Source organism: Melopsittacus undulatus, chromosome 9 (assembly GCF_012275295.1).
Source record: "Melopsittacus undulatus isolate bMelUnd1 chromosome 9, bMelUnd1.mat.Z, whole genome shotgun sequence".
Lineage (NCBI taxonomy): Eukaryota > Metazoa > Chordata > Aves > Psittaciformes > Psittaculidae > Melopsittacus > Melopsittacus undulatus.
In genome coordinates, this window is record NC_047535.1 from 1,905,339 (window position 1) to 1,920,293 (window position 14,955).

Below are 14,955 nucleotides of genomic sequence, written 5' to 3' on the forward strand. Positions count from 1 at the left end.
GGTAATAGCTGGTTCCTCCAGGGTGCAGCCAAGGCTGTATGGAAATGGCACCCAGGAGCTCCCATTCCCCCCGCACTCAGTCATCCTGCAGATTACCCACACAGACAAAACATCATGTCTGCAAACCTTTCATTACAGCTTCATTAAAAATAGAGCTTCGTGTTATTTTGGACGATCTGCATGTGTCTACATGGCAATTTGAGCTGATAAACCCACATCCATTTACTCCTTAAACCCGTCAGCTGATGCTTGCTCACAAATAATGAGCAGCCATAAAACCCAGACTTGTTGGCTTCTGCCTGCCGTGCCACGTAGGGATGTCTTAGGAGCAACACGAGGGCTGCGCCATGAAAGAGGTACCGGGAGATCAAAAGAGAGGAAACACATACCCAGTGGCTTTTGCTCATCATTAGGAGACAGCCGAGAGTAGGGAGGTGGTGGAGACTCTGGAAAACAAAACTCAGTGTTAGTGCTGTGCTCAGTTTGTCAATGAACCCTTGGCTCTTTCTCTGTCAGGGTAGGAGCTCTTCCAAGGCTGTAAACACCCAATGGAAGGAAACCCATTTGGAAGCAACTCAAGGCCAAGGATTTTCCAAATCTTCAAAGAATAGGGGGTTCCACCTTGACCTTTCAAAGGGGGTTTTACTACTGGAAGTACTGCAGTTCTCCCCTGCACCCCCTGCCCTGTCTCCCTGCATGGGCACCCACAACCTGAAGCACACAAAATGGCACGGGGCTCCCAAATATTGATGCTTACATCATCTGCACTGGGAGCTGATGCTCCAACCACAGCTTAAACACATACAGGCTTCACAGAAGCTCCCCAAACACATTACAAGGACTGAAATAAGGTGCTGGGTGATAGAAAGTTGCTCCTCTCTTGGTACATGAAGCCTGACACCAGGGACCAGACTGACTTCAGCCAATCCAAGTCACTTTGGTTCATCCCAAGGAACCCCTTGGCACTCAAGGGGCTCAGCAGCAGAGGCCAGGCCCCCCATGACTCTGCTCCCCTTGACCTCCACCCAGCAAAGCTCCCAAGCACACACTCAGCTTTAACAGCACATCAGCAGTCATGGACTTAAAAGTTAAGCAAGCCCTTAGAAGTGTTCTGGTCATCTAACAAGCCCTTGCTTCTCTTGCAAAGAGTCAAGGCCATACAAAAGGCTGACTAAGGTCCTCCATCAACTCCATGCTCTGGTTAGAGGTTTTTTTCCTCCTGAATTATGGTGGTGACGCGTTTCTTTAATTACAACCTGCTAAAATTGAGGACTGTGCAGCCGGCTGGGCTGTACCATGGCCCCAGCACTGAGCACACACTGACTTCACTGAGTAGTCAATGGCACCACCTTGACCCCAGCCTACTGGAACAAGGGTGTGCTCCTCAGTTCCCACACACCAAAAGCACTCAGCCCAACTCGGGTTAGCTCACCAAGAACCACCTCAGCATCGCCCATGTGATGACTCTGGGACGGCCTGTGGTCATTTATGGCTTCCAAGAAAAGGTTCCTCATCCCCCCCTAACCAAGCAAGCTGCCCTGCATCAAGATGCTCTTCTCACATGGCCCTTAAGAGCTTTCCAATAGGAAAAAAATAATGGTGCCAATGTCCCATCTGGATATCACAACCCAACCTGTGCCATGTACAGTGGGTCAGTGCCATGCTACAGCCAGACCCGCGGCCATAGGGACCAAATCCCAAGCACCGAGACATTTTCATACCGTTCTGCCCCATCACCTGCACGGACACCAATGGTTTCTAAAGAGAGCCACACAAACACTTGTGGAAAGGGCATCAAGGGCTTTGTTGGGCTCCCACCACCGTCCCCAGTGGGGACGAGACCCTGGCACCGGCACCCGCTATCAAACCCTAAAGAGCCACTCGATAAAGCTCTGCTCCTACCACCCCTGCCCAGAGCAGCCCTGCACCGCTGGGAAAAACAAGCACGGCCGCAGGAAAGGAGCTGGGAACACTCTGCCCGTCTGCAAAACACACGCAGGGCTCCTTCAAACCCATCTACACCAACCGGAGCGGAAAAAGAGCTGGTTCCAGGCTCCAGCGAGCTCCGGGAGAAGCACGCCCAGCATGGAAGTTTCTTTGGGAGAAGTGATGCAAAGTGAGGCAGGAGCCCGGACTGCAAAACAAGTAATGATAATACATAATAACCAGCCCGAGGTTTGCCAAGGAAGGGACCGTCAGCAGGGCGCTGCTGTAGAGCCCTGCCAAAGGAACGCATGTGCTCCGGGTCCCGGCGCTTCCACGCTAGGTCGGACCATCCCCCGCGGCCCCTCCGGCCCCGTTCCGAGCGGCAGCAGCCAGGCTGGCGCCGGCAGGATGCGAACGGCCCGTTATGGCCCCTCCTGCACCTAAAGAGCACAGGAACCTCCTCGGGAAGGGGAGGAAAAGGGGCTTTCTAAGCAGAACTGGAAACTGGGGAAGGGGAAAATGCCATCCCGGAGCCGGGAGCATCCCTAGGGTTCAAATAAGCCCAGGAAGTGGTCAGATACCCCAAATCATGGGGCAAGGAAGGTCCCCGACTCCGCTCCTCACCTGGCCCACAGAGGCGGCTGAAGTGGTAGGGGTTGCAGCAGACGGTGGGTCCGTCGGCAACGCCGAAGCTCTGGCACTCGCAGAGGGGTTTCAGCTCGGCGGGGTGCTGCAGGTCGGGCCATCGGAAGAGCTTCCCCAGGAGGAGATGGGGGGGAGCCGCCTGGCCCCCCAGGCGCAGCTCCGTGCGGGCCACCAGCACGCAGCCGCTGGGCATGCCCCCGCGGGACTCCACCGCCTCCAGCAGGCTGTCCAGCGAGCGCTCCTTCAGCCGCTTCAGCAGCGAGTAGGTGACGGCCTTCAGCTCCTGCTCCAGCAGCACCAGCCGCGACCTCGCCTCCCGGCCCCGCCGCTCCGGGGAGCCGCCGTCGGCCGCGCCGTCGGGGCTGGGGGGGCCGCCGGCGGTGTCCGTGTCCGGGGGCTGGGGGCCGCCCGGTTCTCGCTCCTTGAACAGGCAGCAGGTCACGGTCCGACCGTCGCTCTCCGGCGCCCGTCGCGGGCTCGCCCCGCCGGCGCCGTCCCGCCGCGGTGGGGAGCGGAGCCGGGCCCCTCGCCGCTCCGCCATGGGGTCCCCGCGGGGCGCCGCCTCGCCCCGCCGCTCCTCCGCCTCCCGCAGCAGGCTGCGCGCTACCGCGCGGAGCTCCGACGAGGGGTTCTTCTCCGGGATCTTACAGCTACCGGTGGCTCCGAGGTCGTGGCCGCTCCTGCCGCTCCCATCTCCGCCGTCCCTGTCCGGAATGACGCGGCTCCTCCAAAGTCGCCGCACCAGCCCTGAGCGTTTGGACCTGAACATACGACACGCGGGCGGCCGAGGGTCGCGTCGCTCTCCGCCGCTTCCCCCCCCCCCCCCCTCCGCGGGGCTCCTCGCTCCGCCGCCGGCTCTATCTCATCTCAGACCCTCGCAGCCTGCCCGCACCTCCCGGCGCCGCCGTTTCCCCGCGGCGGGGGCCGCACCATGGGGGAAGGCGGCGGGGGAGGGAGCGCGGCGGGGGCATAGACGGTGCCGCGGGGCTTGCGCCGATGCCCGCGGGCGGTGCGGGGCCGCTCCCGTGGCGGCGCCGTGCCCTACATCGGCTGCCAAGGCGGGGACGGGGCCGGGGGGAGCCCGGGGCTGCGCCCCGCGGCTGCTCCACCGGACAAGGTGGGCGCTGGGAGGAGATGGGTGGAAGCGGCGCCGGGTCCGCGCTCGGAGCCGCCGGGTCCGTTCGGCCAAAAACCGGTCAAAAAACAGAAAAATTGGTTAAAAAAAAGAGGTTAAAAATGACCAAAATCAGCCAAAGGGCGAGAGCCGCGCGCGGCCGCTGCCCTCGCGCACGCGGTGTCCGTCTGTCCGTGTGTCCGTCCGCTCCCGGTGCAGCTCCGCTCCCGCCGGGTCCCCGCGCACGGCTCCCGCCGGCGCGCCCGCTCGCGCCCGCCCCCCCGCCCTCCGCTGGCTTTTGTGTGGCTGACGGGGGGGGGGGGGGGGGGGGGAAGGGGGTGGGGGTGAAAGGGGGAGGGGGGGGGAAGGAGGGGGGTACGGGAGCGCGCGCGCGCGCTGGGCCCCTTCGCGAGCGGCGGCGCGATTGGCTGCCGCCCATCATGTGCCAGTCTAGACACTTTGGCGGCTCCGCGCGGCACCGGGCGTTGCGCAAACAGCGCATCGGGTTTCCGAGCTCTTAAAGGGACACGAACACCATTGCACGATCACACACACACCCCCATCACCATCACCAACCACCCCCCCCGCATGGAAGCGTCTTCCTTCCCTCTCTCCCTCCCTTATCCCATCAGCGGGGACCAGGGATGGCAGCAGGAGGAGGTGGGGGGGCTGTGTCCTTCCGCGGCCCCCAGCCCTGAAGGAAAGTAGGTCATGGCGGCGCTGCGGCAGCGCACGGGTTAAAGCCGCTCCCCCCCCCGTCGGAGCCGCCGCGGAGGGACACACCCCCGCGATGTATCAACTTGTCCGCCGTGGCAAAAGTTCAGGCCCGGCGCGCACCCATTGGTCCGGCGCCGCGTGACGTCACGGCAGCCCCGCAGCCGATTGGTCCGGACGCCGAGCAGGCACCGCCCACCCCCTCTGCGCCTCCCGGTGCGGCGTGCCCGTGAATGAAAGACATTCCGCGGGCAGCGCCGCGCTGGGTCCTAGTGCCCGCCCTGTGCCCCGGCTGCGGCCTCGGGGGTGAGGGGGGGGAGGCGGGGGGGGAGGGTGTCCCTATGGGAGATGCGGGTGGGGATGGGGACCCCCCCCCCCCCTTCCGTTAACTAAAACTGAATGAAATACCGTAAAACGGTGATTGTTCTTGGGGGGTTCAGCCTTTGGATGCTGGGGGTCGGGGGGGGCATTCCCCTCGCTCGTGGGGAGCAGCGTGGTGTGGATCAGTGGGAACCTGGAATAGGAAGTGATGGAGGTTTGTCGGGGGGCTCAGATCGGGAACCCACGGGGAATTGTCAATGGTGAGTGAAAATGAATCTCAGCGACTATTTCACTGCAGCTGGATCAGCAGGGAAAAACCACCCCAAAATAAACCAATAAAAGTGTTTCAACCTAGAAACTGCAGGCAAACCTGGATGTCCAGCATGTTCCTTCTGGTATCTTTGTATAGCTCTTGCCATGACCAAAGGGTGATGTCCACATTTCCCCAAACCTGCAGGAAAACACCCAAGAACATCATTTAAATACACTAGGTTAAGTTAGTACATTTTTTTACGGCCAACTTAATTCATGTGCATCAACTTTACATAAGGGATTCCAAAATACCCCATTTAAAACCTGTATGTGGGACCCAGCGGTGTTTGTACCAACATAAAGATAACACATCCATAGGGCTTTGACTTCGGGGTTACTTCTGCCCTTACTGACCAAAGCTCCTTTTCCCCTGCGCTTTCTGCAGTAAAACCAGGTGATGTTGTTTGGGCACTGGCTCACTTTGGGTGGAAATGATGTCCACGATGGTCCTATGCCCTCACTGACCTGCAGAGCAGCTACAGTTTGCACCTACATCACCATTATCACCATTTAGAACTATTTACAAGAGTCAGCCAACTTCTCACTGTGTTAGGAAGATCCTAATGGCTTCTTCTTGCATTAGGGAATGAACACAAGTTAAGGTAAAAGTCATGGAAGGGCTGAAAATAAAGATTCTCAGACATGGAAGCAGGAATTAGGATTTCCTGGATCTTGGACCCAGGCAGGATCCCTGTCCATCCCTAGGCTGCTTCAGAGAGGTTCCAAAGCTTGTTTAATATCCACAATGATCAATATGCCCTGCATGACCCCAGGATTTACCTCCTTAAATGCAACTGATGCTTTTCTTTCCAATATCATATTTACAGACTCCCAGCCAAATTACAGCGTGTCACAGATGTGCAATTACCCACATTTAAATATATATAAATCTTAAATATAGCACTGTTTAAACTAAGGATAGGTTATTATTTCAACGTCTTACTGCTTATCCAACACTATATAATCATAGTGCGTGTAGCATGGCATGAAGAACAATGGAGCTTTCATGGCATGCCGACCATCTCTGCGGGCACAGGTATGTGATGGAGGAGCCCTGATTTCCCCCTCCAGTGCCACCCATTCCAGCTCCTGCAACAAGAGCACATTGTTCCTTGCACCAACGTGGGCAAGAAAACAAAACACTCAATTGTACTTGTCATAATGCACATATAATTTATAGTAATGTTGGTTATTAAAGGATTTCTAGTAATTAACAGCAATGTGCTCTTTCACTGCCTCTTTTTTCCCCACCTCTTTTTCTTTGCTTGTCGTAATAACAAACATTCCTGGGAGATGCTCTGGAACACATCCTATAGGACTTGGCACGAAAGCTAGGGAGAAGCTTTTGAAAGCCTGCCAAGCTTATCTGACATGGATCTCCCAGGTACTATATAAAGCCAAACCCTCTTGGGTCTGGGAGGATGGTGGGTGGCCGAAAGGGCATCAGCACCAGTCTCATCCCAGCGCTAATCTATGGCTGGGATGGGGGGAAAGGGGCCAGCGCTGTCATTGTGTCCATGCCAGTGGGGTCAGAGGCATCAGCAGGCACTGGGTTTTCAGTAAGGAAAACTAATCTTATAATAAATTTTCAGCTTTATTTTATCTCTAGTATTTTATACATTTCCGGTCAAAGAGAAGGATGCAGAAGTTAAAACCCAAGATGAATAATTGCCATTTAAATAATGCTTTGATGGCTTGATTTGTAGGTTATTTAAATGCTTTGAAAATGGGGTTGAGATGGGGACCCCACTGTGGGGCAGTGAGGGTTGGGGACACACTGCACCCCCATGTCACAGCCTGGGGACAGGGACATGGAGTGTATGAGCCCCACCAGAGAAACCACAACAGAACTGCTGCGCCAGGGCGAGGGGCTCTGCCAAGAACTAAACCGCCTCATAAAATCAGGCTGGTTTTGCTGGAAGCTGATTTTGAAAGGAACCAGAGAAAAAAGGTTTTGACAACATCAGAATGTCCCATTTCCTTTGTTTTAACGACACGGCCGTGATTTTCCAGTTCAAACCGACTTCATTTTACCCTTGCAAATGTTATATTCTGTGTGGTAACACACTGTGATAGGAGCTTGGACCGTCTTCAAAATGGAAAGAGCTAAAATCAGAACAAGGCATTCTGATAAATCCAAAGCTGTTAAAAAAATAGATGCTTGAAGAATTTTCCTTCATGGGGAATTTCACAACCGCTGGGCTCTGTGCTCCCAGAGCTTGGCACTATGGAATCCTTGATGCAGAGGATGTGATCCACCCCACCACCTCAGTGTGTGCCTCCATCCCGGGTGGGCTGCAGCTACAGCAAAGCCCATCCCAGCTCCTCAGGGCTCCAGTTGTAGCCATCCTTTGCCAGGGCTCCTGGGACATGTGTCAGGGGAACACGTTGTGGGTTGTTTCACATCACTGTGCACTGTGTTAAGACCTGGGGTTTGCTACCTCCACGTGTTTTCCAGTTGGCAATAAATGCAGTTTGTAGATGGCTCCGAGATAGCCTGAGGTCAGTGGTTTGCACAGACTGCTCTGAGTTGTGTGCATGCTCCCATAAGGCTTTTGCCTGCCTCCAGTGAGGAGCAGAGCAGCCCCACATCTGGTTTGCTGGGACACCTCTGTATGACCTTCCTCCCTGCCAGGAGATGCTCACATCAATGCATTTCTATCCCAGCCCAGCAATCCGGAGGGCTTTGCACTGGCAAAGTTTGTGTTGGCACCGTTCCTCCATGTGGGATGAACGTTTTGCCATCCAGTGATCCCAGCCAAATCCCCACTGGATCTGGTGGCACCGCGGCGCGTGCTGCATTTGCTGCCCAGGTCCAGCCTGTCCCACAGGGCTTGGGGGGTGAACTGGGGCCATGGCAGCCAAATTGCTCAGGGACAAGTAGAAATCAAATGTTCTCCAACATTTCTCAGAATCACAAAGGGGATGGGTCAAAAAAGGGACAAAATTCAATAGAAAATCACCAAAACCTGCAAAACCAGGACCTGAAATTAACGTTAATGGGTTCATGGAAACTCCACAAGGCAAAAACTGCAGGAGTTTCCAGGCTTTTCAAGGCCCTTCCCACCAGTATCTGCTGTGGGTGGGGACAAGCTGACTCACAGTTTCCAGGGCTGTAGTAACATTTCAACACCCCAGCGCTGCAGCCTTGGGGACTGATGGCAAAGAGCACATTCCCAGCAGAATGCTTGGGAAGGAGTTTTGACAACGTGTTTTCTTGTGTCAGAAAATGTCAGTTTGGTAAAGCCAAAACTTTTCTGGGTTTTATTTTCTTTGGTAGCAAATGACTTCCACAAAGTGCTGCTTGGAAAGGTTGCCTGGGCCCAAGCCTGGATTGCTGTCAAACACAAGGAGGTACAATCATCTCCCAACAGGTCCTCACCAGTGGGTGATGGCACCCATCCATGGTGGTCCCTGCTGCAGGTGAGGCCCCTTGCTCGGAGCAGGGGCATGGACCCTTGCATCCCAGGAGAAGACTCAGCTCTATGGGTGGTTGCAGCCTCATTTCTCTCCCAGATTCAGCTTTATAAATAATTGTTATTTGGGGAGGAAAAGCCCAGATGAGATGGAGATGAGATGGAGATGGATGCTGGAGATGAGAGCGCCCATCTGAGATACAGGGTCTTGGGTTCACTTCCCTGGTTTAGGTCAGGATGAACAGGAACTGAACCACAAGTCAGGCCAGTCCACAGAACCAGGACTATCCCCTGTATTATTCCCCAGCTGAGCACACTGGATTAGACCAACAACTGTTGAGAACTGCTGCTGGCTCAGGAGGTTGGTGTCAGTGAGGGAACAGCAGCCACTGGTTTCAAAGGGTTTGCCAGTGCTGTGCCCAGTAGCTACGAGTTGGCTTTGTTGCCTGGATGCTCAGTGAAACGGAGCTGGTTGATACTTGCAGTCAGGTCCCTGTTCTGGCATCTAGGAGAGGACAAATTGCACATGGGGACAGGACCACCCTCTGAGGAGGTTCTCCTGCTGTCACACCTCAAAACTGCTCCAACCCTGTCCTTCTGTCCGGGATGACCGAGGGCAGAAGTTCCTTAACTGCTGTACACACTCAATGAGTACTGTAGAGAAGATGGAGGAGGTTAGGCACAAGAGTGACTGCCAGGCATCATTACTCCTCTGTGCTCTGGAACGAAGATGCAGGGGAAGGTCTACCTGCCACCAAACCTTTCAGTGTCTTTCCCAATGCCATTGACAGTGGTTTTCTGTGTCATTTTGAACTAATGATCAGATAAAACGAGACATGGGGTGGACAGGATGAAGACATCGACTCCTGAGCCTTAATCTAGTGCTTTATCCAGGAGGACATCCTACCTTGTGGTCCATTATGATCCAATGTCAGCACAGTGGTTGGCTCCCAGGGTTCTCACAAGCAGGTACTGGTGCAAGATGAAGTGGATGGGGAGGAGAAGTCACATTCAGCCGGCCCAAGGATGGTGCAGCCTCTGAGACTCCTGCAGGACAGAGATGTACATGCTCAGTCCAGCCATGCATCTGCATGAGAGTAAAGGGGGATTCTAGGCCCACAGCAACTCATAGCATCTATCTCAGCCTCATTCTTTCCTTCCTCAGTTGCAGGCAGCATGGCAGGGCTTAGCCATTAAACTCTTCCTGCCCTGGTCTGGCTATAGGAATCAAGTAATATCACATAAACCAGATGCTGTGTTCAAATAGGAAGGGAATTCCAACCGCCTGCATCCACCAGAGGATACATCTCAAACCCACACCACCCATAACAAACACACAGGAGTTTGTCCTTTTTATCAGCATTTATTCAGCAGCCTGTGGAGACAGTCTGCTTCTCTGGAGCCCTTTCCAGGCAGATAACACCCAGTTATGAAACTGCCCTTTACTGGTTTTTGGGTTGGCTTTGGTGAATTGTCATTCTGGAGCTGGAAAGGGTCTATCCGAGGAAGGAAACCAGTGTGGTGCTGTGTGCTGCCGCCAGGCTGGTCTAGCAACAAACTGTGTGTAACATGCCAAGCCCAGAGTCTTTATAAGTAAATCCATCTCCCCCTATCCATATTTACCCGTACAATTTGCAAACACAAACCTGGAAGTTCCCTGGGAGGGCAGGATTAAGAAAAGGATTACTCTGTTTGGAGCTGCTCCAGAGAGCTGAGGGAGTCTACACCTATGTCCAAAATGGATTTTAATTGAGGTTTGTGGTGCTCTCCTAGAAGCAGGAGCTAAAAACACGGTGGGGCTGGACGAGAAGGAAGCATCGGTTGACGAAGCCATCAAAGAAGAGCTGAGAAAGGTCAGATATAAATGGCAACCTGTCCGTTTGTGCAATAGTTTGCTCTTCTATTTATGATGGTATTTTCTGGGAAGAGCTGGTCAGAGCCAACTAGGGCAGGCTTGTAAAAAGATAATTTTTCTGCCTTAGAACACACAGAGGCAGACAGACGGACGGGGCTGTTGGCTCTCCTCCCTTCCCAAGATCTGCTGCCCTGGGCAATTTGTTCTGTTGCAGCAGCTTTTTGCTGAAGTGACTGGCGTCTGGTGCGCTCCAGAGCAGACGCCAGTCACTCCAGTAAAGAGCTGCTTACCACAGCTTTGGTAAGTATGTTCTGCAGTGGTGCAGCAGTGTCTTAAAGAGCAGCTCTGTTATTTCATAGGCATCTCCAATAATAACGCAGAGAGGAGCGGCCACAAAACATTAGCAAAAGCTGCTGCCACCGACCAGAACTTTAGAGAAGCAGGAACAGAAGTGGGAAGAGAATAGAAATAGTGACTGAGTCATTGGCTGGAGAGGCTGAAAGCAGCAAGGGAGAGGGGAATAAAAAGGCAAGCTTCAAAAGCTGGTCCCAGGACACCAGCTTCCCCAAACTGCTGCAACCTCAAAATGGGGATATGAAAATCATTATGGGAGAAAGAGAATATTGTCTTCTCTGGTCTGAGCCTGGACTGAAGGTAGCCAGAGGCAATCACTGCTAAAGTACCAAAACGACATCTCTTTTTGCTCTGAAACTGTGTTTTGAGTATCTCTGCTGGCAGCTGGCTGTAGGATCTCCAGGGCTTGCTCATGCAGAAGAATGTGAAAATAGAAAGCAGGATTAGGGAGGAAAGGAGCTGACCCTAAAGTCATTGGCACTGCTGGGTGTTACTGAGAGCAAACCATCCTTAAATAGGATGCAGAAGTATGCAGTTTGACCCAGCAGTAGCACAGTTGCTTCTTAGACACCCAGCACATGGAGCAGGCTTTGCTGAGAAAGGAGATGGTGGCTGGAAGCCAGTCAGGTCTCCAGGGGATGTTTTCCATCCCATTGCCACACCATGGAATGAGAAAACCCCCTCTCTGAGCAGGCACCCTGCAGGGTCGGTCCTGCTGTACCTTAAATTGTGCTGAGAAGACATCTCTGTCCAGGAAACTGCTGGCTCCAGTGTCTCAGAGATGATCAGAAGCAGCAGCTTCTTCCCTAAGGCAGCCTGGGAGCCAGCAGGACGTCTCCCTGCTGGGCAGCCATCCCAGCCACCAGTACATGGACACAGACCTGTGGATGAAACACTGAGTCAGGCAGCTCTGGAGGTGCAGGTCTCCCCTGCAGACCCCCGGACATCCTTCTGGAGCCACAACTGGGGTTTTGTATAGTTCAGCACTAAACCTTCTCACTGCTGTTTTGGTGCCAGGCATCTCTAGCAGCCAAGCCCTTGGAGGGTGTAACTGGTGTAGCCCTGATCACCTTCCCTGGACAGGTCCCAGCCAAAATCTGACCTCTTATTTACCTTCTTACACAGATGATTACCTGGGACCATGCCTGACTCCACAGCCTGACCCCACACGCTGGCTCTTACCCACTCTACCCAAAGTCCAGCCCATGCTACAACTGACCTGGCACAGGGATGCAAAACTGCCCCGATGTCTGGAAACAGCAGAAGGCTTCCCATGGCCCATCAGGCTATCCAGGCATAATGTGGGATGAGAATAAGAGGATGGAGCACTGGCTGGAGCAGATACCTGGTAATAAATGAAATTTTACATGAAGTGAGTGGTTTTTACCTCTCAGCCTCTTTTTATTTGGCTACTGAGTAAATGGTGATTAATGCATGATCATCAGCTGTGGATGAACCGAGACCAGAAAGGCAAAAGGGTGACGGCTTTAACCTGCCCGAGGGGAGACTGAGCTGAGCTCTTAGGCAGAAGCTGTTCCCTGTGAGGGTGCTGAGGCGCTGGCACAGGGTGCCCAGAGAAGCTGTGGCTGCCCCATCCCTGGCAGTGTTCAAGGCCAGGTTGGACACAGGGGCTTGGAGCAGCTGCTCCAGTGGAAGGGGTCTCTGCCTGTGGCAGGGGTTGGAGCTGGATGAGCTTTAAGGTCTCTTCCAATCCAAACCATTCTATGATTCTATCAAATTGTGTTGCATTAAAAAGAATAACCCCAAGTTAGGACATCATTTTTGTCTCAGCTGACAGAGCTGCCAACACCTCCCGAAGCCACCTCCGACTGAGGGCTGCAGCCTGCTCCTGCTTCCACATCCCCTTGCTGTGGCAGTGGTCACCATTCGTGCCAATGAGCCACTGGTGCACCCATGCCTTGTACTGAGGACCAGCACACTGCCAGTACAGTCCCCATCCTCTCAATGCAAATGTTCAACACGCAGGACGAGGGAATGACATCAACCATCCCAACACAAGTTATTAATCTCGCCATTAGCCAAACAACAAACGTTCCTCCCCAAGTCGTAAAGCAGGGGTGGCATTTTTATTAGCTGAGGTTTCCTCCTTCCTTTTTTTTTCCTTCCTTTTTTATGGCCTTATCCACAAATACTGAGAGCCAGAGGGAATTATTTGTTACTTACATTAAAGCAAGAAGCCATCAGACCACAGCTCCACAACCACTCCCCATATCATTATTTTCTTCTTTTGGATTTATATGAACCTCATTATTAAACCTTAGCTAATGCAGACATCCTAACAATGCACCGAGTGCTAATAACTGCTAAGCAGCATTATTAATTATTGTCATTACAGCATTGCAAATAGATTTTGATTATATTAAAGAGAATACTTTCCTACTTTTCCAACCAAAAAAATCCACAAATGTTGTTTATTAACAGCAATTCTATTCTTATTGGTAAAACTATTGTTAGATTGCAAAGGCAGCTTGTCTGGGGCCTACAAAAACCATATCACGCTGGGATGGTGTGGCATGTTCTCAGACTGGTGTTGCTTAGCTGGGGTTGGGGCTGGAGGGAGCTCAGCAGAGGATTCAGAGGAGGAATTGAGGCCTTGAAGCATGGCAGTGCCCAGTGCTGGTGGCCTTTAGGAGACCTAGAAATACATACATCTGCCTTAGAGCTTACACCCCCCCTTATATCCCTCCTAAAGCTGACATCAGTGGGTGCTGGCAGGCTCCATACAGGCTTGGGGGAACCAGGATCATCTGTCTCATGGGTATTTCTGTGCAGTAGGTTGGAAGCAGTTATAAGCTCACCTATGTCGAGATATAGAGCTGTCGATATACAAGTCCAGGATCCTGTGGCAGGCTCTCTTCATTAACCCTTGCTTATAGCATTCAGTGGAATTACTCATGCTGAACCCAGACACAGAAGGGCCGCATAAACACACAGCCACACTTTTAATTAAAGATGTGCTGAGATAAAAAGCTTCAGAAAATCATTTTCAACAATTAAATATAATATTAGAGGTGTTTGCTGCCCATCTGCATGTGTCCTGAGCAGCTGGGGAGGCTTGATGTATTATTGCCATCACAGGACTGTTTGCAGTGACCGCGCATCCAGGCTCTTCGCTCCAAAGAGTTAAGATTTCACTTGTCAGGCTGTTTTTGTTTCTATTCACATGTCAGTGCCTGTCATTTATTTAGTCAATGGGACATGTCCAAAGGATGGAGACAGACTGGGTTAGTCATTCTGACCGTGGGTCGCCAGTCACTGCAAACTGCCTGAGGTCATTTCCAAAAGCACCACTAACAATGAGAGGGAAGCTGGGCCCGGGAGACCTGCAGGAAACGGCGCGGAGATTAAAGACAGAGATAGTCCTTTGCAAAAGTACACTGGAGGAATGTTCCCTATGTTCTGTCAACAGAGTTTCTTCCTCGCTCAAGACTGTCTATTTTAAGTCTGAGCTCGCACCAAAAATGGAAATCCTTGCTCAATGGCTATCAGTGGATCTTGGGATGCTGGGGCTGCAGCAGCGCTAGGGCCGAGGAAATGAACCCTCCAGCTTGGCCTTTGCTGCTGGAGCAGCTTTAAACAATTCCTCTTGCAGCAGCAGCTCTCGGCTGGGTTTGCTCCTTTGCCTGGTTAAACCCACCTGGAGCCCATGGTACCCACTGTGTGCTGCCTGTGAGCATCAAGCATTGTCCCACCGGTGTACCACAGGCACTGTGCCTGGCTCCAGGGATGCCATCCCAGCCCATGCAGGGCAGCAGAAAGCAGAGGAGGGTGGCAAGGGCCACAGTTCAGGCTCAGTCCACACTTCCAGGACATTCCCCTGCTTTAAGGAAGGGAATGGAAAAGAAGCATTGAAACGCAACCATAAATATTTGCTGCTGCATCTTGGGCTGAAATCAAGCCCCGTGACTGCAGATTTGGGGGGAATGGGAAATTCCTCTGGCAGCCATCTGGGCATCAATACAAGGCTGAAATACAAGTGCAGTTTTAGGTGCAGAAATGCACATTTCGCTTTTTGAGCGCAATAGTACAGGCTGCTCTTATTAACACACAAGGTACCTCTGGGTGTTTTGGAAAACATTAACAACAACCACATGATTGGTGTAAAACGCTGATTTTCCATCCAGACTCTATTGTTTTCAGATAAATACATTCCTTCAAGCTCTTTTTTTTTCGTATCTAAACTTTCTGCATGTGGCTTTTCTGTGTCTCAGACTGATAGGAATGGGGTTTAACAACCTCCTCCTCATGGTGACTCAGGAGGAGCCACTGGAGCCCAA

General features: G+C 52.8%; 1 protein-coding gene and 1 long non-coding RNA gene across 3 annotated transcripts in view; both read right to left on the reverse strand.

Moving 5' to 3' along the window:
• SMAD6 (SMAD family member 6) overlaps positions 1-3,952 on the reverse strand; it is a 39,813-nt gene extending 35,861 nt beyond the window's left edge. The window contains exons 1-2 of the mRNA XM_034066083.1: positions 2,551-3,952; positions 390-446 (exon numbers count right to left, since the gene is read on the reverse strand). Of these exons, the coding sequence (XP_033921974.1) occupies positions 390-446; positions 2,551-3,340 (847 nt within the window). The 5' untranslated portion in view covers positions 3,341-3,952. The remainder of the gene's footprint in view (positions 1-389; positions 447-2,550) is intronic.
• Positions 3,953-9,359: 5,407 nt separating this feature from the next.
• The window catches only part of LOC115946438 (uncharacterized), a 122,419-nt gene continuing 116,823 nt past the window's right edge, over positions 9,360-14,955 (reverse strand). For both annotated transcript variants that reach the window (XR_004550001.1, XR_004550002.1), the window contains 3 exons: positions 11,877-12,002; positions 11,379-11,538; positions 9,360-9,495 (listed from right to left, as the gene is read on the reverse strand). This is a non-coding gene — a long non-coding RNA (uncharacterized lncRNA). The remainder of the gene's footprint in view (positions 9,496-11,378; positions 11,539-11,876; positions 12,003-14,955) is intronic.